This window comes from Channa argus, chromosome 1, assembly GCF_033026475.1.
Source record: "Channa argus isolate prfri chromosome 1, Channa argus male v1.0, whole genome shotgun sequence".
Taxonomy (NCBI): domain Eukaryota; kingdom Metazoa; phylum Chordata; class Actinopteri; order Anabantiformes; family Channidae; genus Channa; species Channa argus.
The window spans coordinates 41,085,963-41,099,556 of NC_090197.1; the positions used below are offsets into that span (position 1 = coordinate 41,085,963).

A 13,594-nucleotide genomic window follows, 5' to 3' on the forward strand; every position below is an offset into this window, starting at 1 on the left:
AATTAGAATATAGAGCCTGATAGGCAGACTGTGTCCTCAGTCAAGCATCAGTGCAATCCTTCTAGAGATTTATTTCATCAGCGAATGCAGTTTCCATAATCATATCTGTGTCCTCATATTAGAAAGATAATTAACAGCACTAATGATCACGTTAAGTTCATTACACATTCACTGCCGGCCCAGAATGAAGTTGACATTATGTTGCCTTATCATCAAAGGTGGCGTATTGTTGGGAAGTCATTAAAATGGAAATGAGTGTGATGTTCAGATGTTAATTGCAGAGGGAAGAGATGAGTTATGTATTTAATGCAGCATTTAAAAAGCCGATGAGGTTCCTATCCGCTAAATAGGGTAATTAATGCTATATATTACTTATGTTTGTCCAAATGAAGGAATGAAATTAGGAGATGATGATGCTGGGTTGCTGTTTATCTGTCACAACATGGCTCTAGTTTGCAAACTTCATTATTAGTCTCTTTTCTGTCTGTAATATTTCTATAATCTCCCCTCAAATTACTCGTTTATTTCTTTATTTATGTGCACAACTTCTCATTTGGATAGGCAGTCAGTCATTTAGAGAAACTGTTTTCATTTTCTAGAGGGCTTGTCAAAGTTTTTTTTGACACGCAAACTTCTATTCTGATTTTACGTTTTGCATCTGTTGTATTACAGAAGTACATGTTTTTTTAATTGTGTTTGAAATCAATTAATGCCTTTCATGGGGTTATACTGCAAAACACAGAATTAGCATCTGTAAATAAAACTCGATATAAAGAGTTACTGCATGTTCATTCAGTCAATTAAATGGCTTTCCTGGGTCAGCTGTGAGGATGGACGCATGTTGTTTCACTAGTCTCTCAGCGAACACTGCTGTGATGATGGACTTAATGAAGCAGTTAACAGTCAGAATATGATCCCAGTGTGTCTGCTGAACATGAGCATCCTGCAGTGTATACAGGGCTCTCTTTTGGGTTTTTTCAACATTTTTTTTCTTTTTCATTTCTCTTAATCGACGGATACACACTCGCTTACCCACAGCAAAGGCGCATACACACTTTCCTTGCCCTTGACCGTGGCATGGCTCAGTGATATTAATGTTTATGTTAATTAGATCACACCAGGAAATGATTACATTTCCAGACAGGGTTATTGTAAGACTGTAGCCACTAGCTTATTTTGCCCAGTGAATGCAATTTAGAACAGATGTAATTGTATGAATGCATTGTAATTGCATGAGGAAACAACAATACCATTATGAATATACAATCTTTCTGAACATTTGATGTGTGTTTTGTGTATACAATATGAGGTAGAGCAAGAGCGATCGTGCCGACTGCTCTTTTCATTTGCACCCATCCGCTTTCTCTGGTCTTCTTGTAGGAGTTTCTGACGTACATAGAGTCACATCGACAAAGAGGCCACAGCATGTTTGAGAATATGAGGACGAACCACTTACAGGTGTGACAGAAAGGTTACCATAAGTGTACTCAAATAAATATTAAAAAGCAAATCTGTTAGATCCGTAATAATGTTATCTCCATCTCATTCATTTCCTCCAATCTGGGCCTGTTTCTGCCCCCCAGTTACGAGCCAGCGAATGGGACAGAGTGACATCACAGTGGCTGCACGTGGAGTCCGAGCTGCTGAGGGAGAGAGGTGTCTTTGGCCCTGGACCAGGGGTGCTGCTGAGACAAGACTGGGTGCAAGACGCAGCTGAAGGGCGCAACCGGACCAGATCACGCATTCGCAGAAAAGCTCTGAGACTGTCTAAATGGGTATAGTTTTTTAGTTTAAAAACAGAATAGGTGTAGCATGGTCCTATTCACTGTTGAAGCTGTATGCATGCTATCCTCTAATAGTACCATTTGTTCTTACAGAAGGTGCTGGGATCGCTGTGTTTGGGTTTAAGGACTGACATGTCAGAAGAGAACAGAAGTAGAACGGAAAGTGACATAGGTATAGAAAAGAGCCCTGTTGAGTTTAACCAGACTGTTTGTTGAATGTTTGGTCAGTGGGAAAATGTTTTTTCTTTTGTAACAGAGCCCAAAATTCTGTGTGATGTTGCAACAGAGTGTAAAGAGGATGAAGTAGGACAGGTTTGTGACCAACTGACCTTCTTCCCTGTTCTGAATGAAACGCCTGCTGTCACCGAGGACCCCTCAACCCCTGAACCCTGCTCCCATACAAAAGACTGCCCTGACATGCGTGTCATCCTGCAGGAGCTGCACCCTGGAGAGGAGGTACTGTAGCACAGGAGGCAGCAAGTTGTTATGCTGGGCTAAAAACGAGATGCTTAAACACAAGCACAACTCCTTCCCACTAATATTCACAATCCTAATTATCTGATGTAGACTAAGGGATTCCAATAGCCCAGTGCTGCTATCAGAATTTCATCTTTCCTCATTAGTGTAATGTTTTAATGTTGAGGCCCAGCTCAGCTCTTCTCATTCTTCCAGTGAGTTAAAAACCAAAGCACATGTTGACAGGGACTTTCATTGCTCCGGCAACCAGCCGCGGCTTTTAATGTTTCTGACAGAAGTATTAATAAAAACAGTAGGAGGTGATGCAAGCTGTCTTACATCTGCTTAGTAAGTGTGTGAAGTGTGCAAGTGTGTCCTGTTGTCTTGCAGTGGTTCAGCACATGAGTCCTGCTGAGCTTCCTGTCAAATGAACACAGTCATTAGCTCTGAAAAATGCACACACACAACCGGACTAACACACACACACACAAAGTAACACACAAAGGGAGACCCACTCATAATTAGCTTGCCAGCGCCAATAGTGTGATTATGACAGTAATGTGTGTGGGGAGAAATCAATGGTCTGACATTAGGCTCTCAGTCAATAAAAGTCCTCCTTTTCTCTTCTTCTTCCCATCATCAGCTAAATCACTCTCCCAACTGATAACGCATATCTGTCCAGAGCACAGTAAGGAGATAAGGAAACAAGTTTATTGTTATGTATTTAATCTTTGATAACAATAAATTTAACTAGTTTTTTTTTTCTGAAATCTAGTCATTGTTAGTGACAGTAGGCCTGATGCCAGTTTGTGTTCAGTGATGGAAACATAAAATCTGACCATGATACTGTATAGTTCATTGTACGATTTCTTTGCCATATAGCTGAGGCTCACTCACGTTGATTTTTCATAAATGCTTCTTCATGACAAGTGATGCTACCAATCAAAACATGTCTCTAAACATTCACAGAAAAGGCTCTGATCACTTAGCACGTTTCTTATTGTGTGTGTGGCAGTGATTAATTCTCTTAATAATGGCCAGGCATGGCTTCCTCCTCCACCAACTGTGAGACTCCCTGTCTGGAGGTAGGTGTGATTTGATTAGTATAAATTGTGAGGAGCCTGCGGGTATGTTGGGGCCCCATATGGTTTTTGGACGCTGTGTCCCAGAGGGCTGCAGAGGGGCCAACAGAGGGAGACAGCCAGGTGTACACACTCACTGTGAAATGAGGGGAGACAATAGAATTAGCCACACATTATCACAACGCAGTTAGCATTAGCTACAACCAGTGCTGAAAGCAGCATGTGGGTCCACTTTGGCTCTAGATGAAAAACACAGTCCCACCGATGAAAAAGGAGCCCGGCCTTCTTCTCCCCATCAATCAGCTCTCGTAATGAAGTGTTCAACTGTGTCTTTTTAATAATGATTAGAATATGTGATTAAAATGATCAATCAAGTAAAGCCTGAAGTGCCTACGTAGCTGCCATGTCATGTCCCAGGAGAGAAATGTGCTAATGTAAATTGTGTCTTTCACACGGGACTTAATGTATTTGTTCTTTCTCTCTCTTTTCCTGTAGGTAAAGGCTAAGATGTGTGTAGTGATGGTGAGTGGCCTCAGAATGACAGAGGGGGTGCTGTTGTTTGGGAAAGACAGCCTGTTCTTGTGTGAGGGATTCACTCTCAGTCCTCCAGGAGATGTTTGTTGCAGAACACACTACCCTAGCAGGTACACCTGCCTATGCTGACAAGTTGTGTGCAGTGACAGAAAAATAAATAACAAGCAAAACTGCTAGGTTGGATCGATTTGTCATTAGAATCTTCATCCTTTGCTTTTTCTGACAGTGTAAAGGATTCATTCATTTCCTCCATGCTGACTAAAGATCTGCCATCAACTAGCTGCAGACGCTGGCTGTATGAGGACATCAAGGAGGCCCGCTTCATGCGTTTCCTTTTAGAGGTTAGAAATTGAAATACCCCCATGGATGCCTTGAATTTACGTGCCTATTGTGTTGAGATGTTTTTTTCTCTGAATTCACACAGACACTCGATTTGTTGTACCTGTATTTGGTCCTGCAGTTGTTTTCCATTAGAGGTTTATGCATGTCTAGATTTAAATGTAATTTTAAATGGAATATAGACACTTTCTGCCTTTCTGTACAATCAGGACAATGCTATTGAGATCTTTATGAAAAGTGGACATTCAGCCTTTTTGGTCTTCCTGCATAAAGATCATGTCTCTGCATACAAAAGGTATGCAATTTATACAGAATGGTCATTTAAATAAATTCTGCATTTCTAGCATTCTCTAGTCTTATCCTCATTTTCTCCTCTCTCCTTCTCTCTTAAGTTTATGCACAGTAGTGTCATCATTAAAAGGCAGAGGGGTTGCTGAGGTCATTGCTAATGCCAGGTACGTGTCATAAGTTAATTGCATCCAACAGCAGTATTTCATTTAATAACTTGTTTTATTTCAGCTGAAAACGGAAAATACAGCACAAATATAATGTATTATGCACATACAATACACATTTTTGTGGCTGTGTAAAATGAAGTAGGGTTCATTTGTACTGGAGTTTAAGATTGTTTTAGCATCTCTTTGGTCATTTGATTGGCTCATGTTCCAGGTTTCTTATTCTCCACATATTCTGATTGACTCTAGCCACTGAGTTTGGCACAATCAGTCCTGTATAAGTTCTTATTCTTTTCTTTTCAATCATGTCACCACCACCACCACTTTTTGTTCCCTCTCGTCCCCCGGCTCTCGGAAGCCTTTCCCTTTCTGCTATACATTTCTTAAGACACGTTCGACAAAGGCTGCTCTCATGGACCAAGTACATTGCTTGCTGTGGTTCGGATCTTTCCTTTACTATCCCCTCACCATCCCCCGGGCCATTTGAGACAGGGTTTCGTTTCGTGTTCACCTTAGTGCGGTTACATAAGACTTTCAGAAATTCTGGTAGCTTAATGAAGAGGTTATCAAACAGACCTAACTCTTGAAGACTGTCTAGAGCCACCATGGTGGGAGGCAGGGTGTCCAGGTGGTTCATCCCCAAATTGAGACTCTTTAGACTGGTGAGGAGTCCTATTGTCGAGGGTAAACCAGCAGAGGTTAAGTGGTTATTAGAGAGGTTGAGGTGGGTCAGTCCCACCAGGTTGCCAATTGAATCAGGCACAGACTCCAGCTTGTTGCTATGTAGATCCAACCATTTGAGTGACAAGAAGTTCCCAATGTGATCAGGGAGTTTCTGTATTTTGTTGCGGCTAAGGTCCAACTCATCTACACTGGTCAATTTGAGGATACACTTTGGGAAGATCACTATACCCATGTTGCTAAGGGTGAGTCTTTGTCGTCCCTCTGGGGTCATCGTTATTGCCTTTTTGGCAGTCTTGAGGGTCACCTTTGTCCCCTTGGCTGCTTTCCTTTTGGGCATAGTACTGCAACACACAGAAAATGATCGGAAAAGTACAGTTTAAATAGGTATCTCAGCCTCACTTTTTGTGATAGCTGCTCCCAAGAGGCTGGTTTACAATAATTTATCTAATCTACACCACCAAGCAGTACCACAGCAAATAAATGTGTTGTGGGGGTTCTGGCTTTGTGTGTGTGTGTGTGTGTTTGTGACTTTGTAAGCTGATGTGATTTATTCAGATACAAGGGCTTATGTATGGCCTGGGGGAGTAGGGGAAGCATGCTCTCTGAGGAATGAGAGCTGGAGCGCTGTGTGTGTGTGTGTGTGTGTGTGTGTGTGTGTGTGTGAGTGTGTGTGTGTCACAGTGTTATGTCTGCACTAGTGCATGCTCACCAAGTGTTGCCCATGGGGGTATTTAAGAGCACGACTCTCTAATTAAGGCTAATGCTGGGGAACAATAGGAGAGAGGCGACACAGGGTAATACAGCAAAAACAAATGAGGGCTGATGCTCCCTCACCATTCAACTGATTGAGCTGTTTGGCTCTTTTCAGGCAAGCAAGGTGTGTGTGTTTACATTTCTATATTTGTGTGGACTAATTTTAGTTTAAAACAAGCTTTTTTGGGATATTTTGCCCAGTCCTCACAACCTGCTTGGGGATTAAAGACTTGCTTTAGAGTTAAGAATGAGATTTACTTTAAGGCAAGAGTGAGGGTTAGCACTGGGCAGTTATTAGTGATGGTTGAATTTACGATAAGAAACTAGGGATTTTATCATCTCAGTAAGTGTACTGACAACTATAGAAAGACCAATGTGTGTATGTGTGTTTCTGAGTGTTGGCCATCTACACGCATGTGTTTTGACATTGACATTGACTACAATTCACCTGCATGTGCGCAAAGACTCAAATCAGGACTTTGATAAATGATAGTTAGGGAGAGTTGGGAGCATGATGAAGGCTTCGCTCTTCTCCCCTCCCTGTCTAAAAGAGCAAGGTGTGTGTCTGTTTGTGTCTGTGTTACACCCCAAGGCCCTCTCTCGCCTCATTTATCATCCTCAGGATGAGAGAGGTTATCCACTGGTGCTTGTTCCCATTATAACCTCCTATAGAAAACTATTGCATGAAATTATTGCCTGCAATTAGATAACACACACTGGGCCAAATACAATGATTGATTTAGTGTAGTTTTACAAAATAATTTGGTCAGGTTTGTTACTGGACTACGTCAAGTATCCCCCAGCTCTGTAAACCCATTTACCATTTTACATTTTATGCATTTTATCTTTCAGTTACTATCCTACTGAATTCTTGTCTAAAATTGTAATTACATTTTTGACATAAACGAAGACATGTACTCACCATATTTTATCTTCTTTTTTTCTGAGTTGATGTTGATGATGAAGTGATAAGATTGTCTTCAGTTTTAGAAACATACCAGCTTTAGCTTTAGCTCCTGTGTACCTGCCATTCAGCTTAAAGCCTCTAAGCCCTGTAGAAAAGACACCATTACTGTAGTCATAATGTTACAGCAACAACAACAAAAAAACACCTTTAAACTACATAAAATTTGATCAGCATGCAGAAGTCTTACTTCTATTACCTGGTAATCATTTCTCATAAAAATGTGGCTGCGCAGTTGAGAAAAGATCCGGAATGCAATGTTTGCATATATTAGTGTTTCCATAGCCTCCCTACGCCAAACAGGGAAAGTCAAGGTTCCTCTTGTTTAATAGTGTTACTTAGCAACTGGAGTGCTTGGCGCCAGGACTTTATTGCCATGTTACTGGCCCACTGAGGGAAAAGAGATTTCAGGAGAAGTTGAACGCTTTCCTAATTTAGATTAATCCTGTTTAAATAGTAAAATACAAAATGAAATGCTCAAGAACACTGTCATTTAGTGCAAATGTTTTGTTACCTGTTGATTAACTAACAACAAGATTATTTTGAAGGACTTATTTTTGTACTCAGCAGAGCAACTTTTAAGTGTGTGCTTCTGTTTGAGTAGGTGCCTCTTAAAATATCTCTTAAACTAAAACATTCCAGAACTAAGAAGATTTCTCAGAAATGAGGAACAGAAAAAATACAGCTGCAGAAATATTGTTTGTCTTAGCTAGAAAACAGGAAATACTTTTCATGGAAATCAACGAACTGTTTAAGTTATTTTGACTGTTATTATGACTAGTAATCATTAACTTCTACATTTTAAAGCAACCCATTTTTAAAATTATTGTACAAGACAAATATGACTTCTTCAGTTAAATAGCTCACTTTTCTAATAGTGTTTGAATTACACTGTATGTCCTCACAGCCTACTTACAGCCTACCTATCTTTCACCTTTTTACTCACTTATTATGCTTTATACTGTTGCTCACCTGCTCCCATACCACTTTCTGTTTTCTGAATCACTCACCTCCACTCTGCACCTTCAGAATGCTGCTGTGTTACATTACAACACTAGTTGCCAGGCAACAGAGCATGCAAAAAAACTTTAGTGTTGGTAGGCACTGGTCAGTGATCAGCTTCTGATGCTAATATTTGTTTTTATTGGGCTTTAGGAAGACTCCTGTGGTTGAAAAGACGACCCTTGTTAAATGGCAGGTAATGTAGTAAGCACAGCGCTTCATGCATTTGGTTTTGTCAGGGTTTTTTAGTGCTTGTTAGTTCTTCTTTGGCATCAGTAGCTAATAAATGTCATGAAGTGTAATGCAGTTTAGTTTTGTTTCAAATGTTTAGTCCTATGTTTGGAGAGGTGCTTATCTGCTTAATATTATTTCTGTCTGTCCCTCAGAAAGGGGAGATAAGTAACTTTGAATACTTGATGCATCTGAACACCATGGCTGGGAGAACATACAATGATCTGATGCAGTATCCAGTGTTCCCATGGGTCCTAGCTGACTATGAGTCAGAGGTAAAATCTCAACATCTGCCACAACATCTTGAACAAAAGAGAGATACTTTACATCATGATAATAAATGCTTTAGCTATTTTATTTACACCAAGACATCTATACATGCTCGTACATAATGAGCCACAATATTTAGATACACCTGTACAGTCAAATGCAAACCAATGCAACAGGTCTACAATAAATTCTACTTTTACAAGGTTCTAAGTTCTCAGTTTTTAGGTTGAAATAGTCAGAAAGGCGATAAATCTAAAAATCTATTATTTACTACATGTAATACTATTGAGGTCATAGTGGAGGGGGGAGTTGTACTCAAGTGCATTATAGTAAAGGGTAGTTAACCCTCCCCCCAATCAATTTTAAATAGGATCAGAAATTCTTACCTTGTAGCAGTATAATTCATGGCAGAACTGCTGTGTTGGATGTGCTAGATTGCAACCTAATGTTGTGACTGCTCCTCTTAGTTCTATTTTTACACTTATCCCATCCCAATTTATCTCTGTACCCAATAGACCATTGACTTGACAAATCCTGCAACTTTCCGTGATCTGTCCAAGCCAATGGGAGCTCAGTCAGAAAAAAGGAAACAGATGTTCATCCAAAGATATGAAGAAGTGGAGAAAAGTGACGGTATCGCCTTTTGTTCTTTTTAAGTTTTGCTGTGCACTATTCTTTTATTGGAACTCACTTTGTCGTCTTTAAATTATTGACTTTTTAGGAGATTTATCTGCACAATGCCACTACTGTACCCACTACTCCTCAGCCATCATTGTGGCGTCCTTTCTTGTGAGGATGGAGCCATTTTCACACACTTTCCAAGCACTGCAGGTGAGGCTATGACTAAGCATTTCCCAAAGAAATGTTTTTTGTTTTCAGTAGCATTCATTAATGTTGAAAACACAATAATCGTGCTTCATGTGTATCCACTTTGGTTTGGTGCCCTAACATTATCTATTTCCTGTCTATTAGACTACATTAATTCACATTCTAATGTGACTGTATTACAATCCAGTTTCCAAAAAAGTTGTGACATTGTGTAGAAATGTAAATAAAACAGAATTCAGTGATCATTTGAGAATTAATTTGATTGAAACGTTAATTGATAATTTTGAATTGGATACCATCAACAAATGAGAAAAAAACCCGGGACAGAGGCTACACCTCTTTTTTAAACATCACCGTGTAAATGCTTGGGAACTATGAAGATCAGTTTCTATTAACAAGCTACACAATCCCTTGCCGCTTTAGCTTGGAAGACCTGTCAAATTTCTTACAGCTACAGCTCAACATGTTTGATGCCGTTACGTGTTTCATTTTGCTGTGAATTCAACACTTATTAATTGGCTTATTGATTGAAGATCAAGGTTTTGTCTTTGTCTTGACTCTCAGACACATGAATGCATATAAATCCATCCATCCAAAAATATTTAAGGTACTGCATAAAGATGCAACGTAGATTAAATTCTGAATTTTCTCATCATTGTAAGTTATGTCATTTATTGCATGCTCTGTGTCATTTTTCAATAACTCATTGGTCCTTCTGTAAACCCAGTATTCCAGATGGTCATAGATATTCATCGCTTTTTTTTTTTCCTTTATTTTCAAACATAATCATGCTAATAATATGACTTTGTATAAGCTTTTTTCGGCACTTCAGTCACTAATTCAATGCTGTTTTTTGTATAAAAACAGATTATAGGAAGATTTCAATATATATGCAAATAATTACAGAACGAATCGAAAAGAATCTAATGCAAATAGCCACAGATGTTACCAATTTACAATACAGCATCCAATTGATTATAATGAAAATGCATGCATATTTGATAGTCAAATAAAGCAATAAAGATGTTAGTCTGGTGAATTACAGTGCCTTTTTGTCTTCTGAAGCGCATAATGGTTGTGTCGTAATATCCATAACTGGGTTTACATCTCTAACTGAGTTTACCAGTGTATATATGCTATTTTCATTCATTGAGGTAATTGTTTTACTCTAAATTACATTCTCTCTCATGAGATTTCCATCACAGATTATGGAATTTTACAGAAAGATGAAAAGCTTCCTTCAAATAGCAGCAAATATTTCTTGCTTACATAATATAATGGAGAATATAAAATATAGTTCACTACACTGACTTGGGCAGACTACTTTATTAGTATGCCTGTTGCAAAGTTTGGTTCAGTGTGCTGAAGGTCTGACAGTGTTGTGCCTTGTGTCCCCACAGGGAGGGTTTGATATTGCAGAGCGAATGTTTTACAGTGTAAAGAAGGAGTGGGAGTCGGCCTCCAGAGACAACATGGGGGATGTCAGAGAGCTGATCCCAGAGTTCTTCTACCTATCTGACTTCTTGCTCAACTCCAACAACATTCAGCTCGGTCAGGCTCAAAAAACATTTTCTGTGTTGATCAGCCCCAAACTGAAACTGCACTGGTCTCTGCCAGTACTTATTGATACAATTCTTTTTTTGGGTTTGGTCTCTCCATGGAATTTTATGGCAAATATTGCAAATGTACACTGTGTGTGTGGGTGTGTATGTGTATGTGTGTGTGCGTGCGTGTCAGTAGTTGTACACACAAACAAAAGAACAGGGAACCTCTCATAACACTGGCTAAAATCTTTAAGTTCCTGATGACACACAGTGATGGGACATGACAAAGCATTATGTATGTAACGCATATCTATAAATACACAGGCTGTATGGAGGATGGTACCCCTCTGGGAGATGTGGAGCTGCCTCCTTGGGCTAAAGATGACCCCCAGGAGTTCATTAGAATCCAGCGAGAGGTCAGTGTCTCCCGACCTCACCAGCCCTGTCTGTTACAATTGGCCAGTCTGGTCTATTACACACAATTTTTCCCATAAGACCTAATAATGTTTTTCAGTACTAGCTGATATGCTAGCTGATGTGCTACAAAAGATCTCTTTTGCTATCTAAACAAGCACCCAGTGTAACAGTAGGATTGTAAGAGTTTTGGATACAGTTCTGTGTATCTTCATTCTTCCTATTTATAAGAGACAAATCTTAATCACGCTAGCCACTGACTTATTCTTATATTCTAAAGTCCATCTTATCTCACTGACTTTGTGTCAGCTAAATTAATGGACAACAGGTCTATTTAACACTATTCAGAGCAGGCACAAGACCTTCTTATGTATAATTCCAATATTCCTGCCAGCTTTGCTTTTACTGAATGTTCCCTCTCTTTTCTCAGAGGCAGAAAAGAGATTGTTCCTTCTTTTTTCTCTGTGTGTAGTTATTGTATGTATATCTCTGTTCTTTTCCCGTTCTGTTGGATGAATGTTTTACACAGTGTGACCCTTCCTTCTTTTTCCATTCCTGGGGCATCTATGTTGGTTATCACTCTGTAATCTACTGAACAACTCATATTGCCTACCATTCTTATAAAATTAGGGACTTTAGAAGATTGTTTTTTTCTTCCATAGACAAATTAACTCAGGACAATATATCCTTGTTATGATTTTTTTTTGTTGTTGTTCCCGGATAGGTTTATTACAATAGGGTGCAAGGATACGGCTGGCCATAATGGTCATAATGCCCACTTTTCCTTATTAACTCTTCAAAACCAATCTCTGGCTAATTCAGCCCAAATCATTCTTTAATTCTAACATGAAGATATGTTCATAACACAGCTGCGCAGCTTCCTGCTGTTCTCAACTTCTAAATTGACTTTTGGAAGAAATCATACAGTACCTGAATAATTTGATTGGTTGTGTATCCTCATACAAGTTTCTTGTGTTTTCTCACTCTCATATTAAAAGTTTTATGTATTTTGTCTCACTGCACACTGCTGTATTGTAAGACTGCACTATATACTGTATGTATAGTGGTTTGTAATAATATTTCAATAGGTGATCTTACTGTAGTTTATGCAACACTTTTCTGCTCTGTTCAGGCCTTGGAAAGTGATTATGTTAGTTCGCACCTTCACCTGTGGATCGACCTCATTTTCGGATACCGGCAACAAGGTCCAGCTGCTGTAGAGAGTGTCAACACATTCCATCCTTACTTCTATGCTCAAAGAGGCCGACAGGATGCTAAAGACCCCCTCATAAGGAGCACAATTTTGGGATATGTCAGTAACTTTGGCCAGGTTCCCAAACAGGTAAAAAGAATAGGCCAAGTGAGATAAGCAAAAAAAGTAAAGTACATTAGTTAAAAAAACTTGTTTGTGAATATCTTCTCTCTTTCCCAAAGCTTTTCACTAAACCACATCCACCTCGTAGCGGTGCAAAGAAAGAAGGATCATCACCCCCTCATCCAACTCCTTTTTTCTACACACTGAATAAACTGAAGTCCTCCACACAGTCATTTAGAGGTATGTCATAGTCATCTGCATCTGTGTTTCTCCTCTGTTATATTTCACACTGTCAGTGATCATATACAGTACATGATTTGCCCAGGGCTCAAGGGAATCATTGAAACTGAGCATGAAAGTCCATAGATTAATTTACACTATGGAACAGAAAAAGGAGCTATCTGTTAGAGCTACAATATGGAGATGACTCGTCCACTGAGCCCCACTTAATAATCTGAATATCACTATAGCACCACAGAGGGAGAGGAGATGAATCTGCGAATGCTCAGGGAGAGATTCCTGCATATTACATTTCATATTAAATCTTAGAGTGTCTGATCTGATCAATAAGCAGATAGAGATGAATAGGAGAAGGAACGCTAAGACTATGCCAGCTTCCTTCTGGGGATTTCAGAAGCAGAACTGGCGATAGGATATAACGATTTCTGCCTGTTTCCTGCATGAAAAGGTCAGTTACAGGCACAATTACAGCCTCTGTCTGTGCTTCATTCCCAAACACTTGCACATACAACTAATGTTGTACTGGATGCAGGTGTCCCTCTAGGACAGAACATCAGCTTGTTGTGACCAGGAATTAGCTGTTTTAATGTCTCGCTAGTTTTCTGTGGTAATCAAAGTCTTTACATGTTTACTGAGCCACCAAACTCTTTAATGTGACGTTTTTTAAGAGCTATTACTATTATTTGGTCAGGATATTTT

General features: G+C 39.4%; 2 protein-coding genes across 6 annotated transcripts in view; one reads left to right on the forward strand and one right to left on the reverse strand.

Moving 5' to 3' along the window:
• The window catches only part of wdfy4 (WDFY family member 4), a 38,795-nt gene that overhangs the window by 19,798 nt on the left and 5,403 nt on the right, over positions 1-13,594 (forward strand). For 3 of the 4 annotated variants that reach the window (XM_067521312.1, XM_067521328.1, XM_067521320.1), the window contains exons 42-57: positions 1,381-1,458; positions 1,584-1,775; positions 1,878-1,956; positions 2,041-2,240; positions 3,818-3,966; positions 4,083-4,197; positions 4,405-4,490; positions 4,588-4,650; positions 8,207-8,249; positions 8,440-8,559; positions 9,070-9,187; positions 9,276-9,385; positions 10,783-10,933; positions 11,251-11,342; positions 12,473-12,682; positions 12,775-12,895. In XM_067521312.1, coding sequence (XP_067377413.1) covers positions 1,381-1,458; positions 1,584-1,775; positions 1,878-1,956; positions 2,041-2,240; positions 3,818-3,966; positions 4,083-4,197; positions 4,405-4,490; positions 4,588-4,650; positions 8,207-8,249; positions 8,440-8,559; positions 9,070-9,187; positions 9,276-9,385; positions 10,783-10,933; positions 11,251-11,342; positions 12,473-12,682; positions 12,775-12,895 — 1,927 coding nt within the window. The remainder of the gene's footprint in view (positions 1-1,380; positions 1,459-1,583; positions 1,776-1,877; positions 1,957-2,040; positions 2,241-3,817; positions 3,967-4,082; positions 4,198-4,404; positions 4,491-4,587; positions 4,651-8,206; positions 8,250-8,439; positions 8,560-9,069; positions 9,188-9,275; positions 9,386-10,782; positions 10,934-11,250; positions 11,343-12,472; positions 12,683-12,774; positions 12,896-13,594) is intronic. The other variant, XM_067521337.1, reaches the window with a different exon arrangement.
• On the reverse strand, positions 3,250-7,831 carry lrrc18a (leucine rich repeat containing 18a). Of its 2 annotated transcripts, XM_067521379.1 has the most exons (4): positions 7,251-7,831; positions 7,010-7,139; positions 5,227-5,675; positions 3,250-3,458 (listed from the first exon to the last, which is right to left on the reverse strand). In XM_067521379.1, exons 2-4 carry the CDS (start codon positions 7,081-7,083, stop codon positions 3,268-3,270), a joined length of 714 nt encoding a protein of 237 aa, XP_067377480.1. In that variant the 5' UTR covers positions 7,084-7,139; positions 7,251-7,831; the 3' UTR covers positions 3,250-3,267. The 2 variants fall into 2 exon arrangements, with proteins under 2 accessions (XP_067377480.1, XP_067377470.1); XM_067521369.1 differs by lacking the exon at positions 3,250-3,458 and having other exon boundaries at positions 4,649-5,675.

What these genes read in the sequence shown, in the direction of transcription:
- lrrc18a (XM_067521369.1), bottom strand. Translation starts at nt 7,083, where the DNA reads ATGTTTCTAAAACTGAAGACAATCTTATCACTTCATCATCAACATCAA. An exon ending in AAAAAAGAAGATAAAATATG is followed by an intron (nt 5,676 to 7,009) that starts GTGAGTACATGT and finishes TGTGTGTTGCAG; the next exon opens with TACTATGCCCAAAAGGAAAG.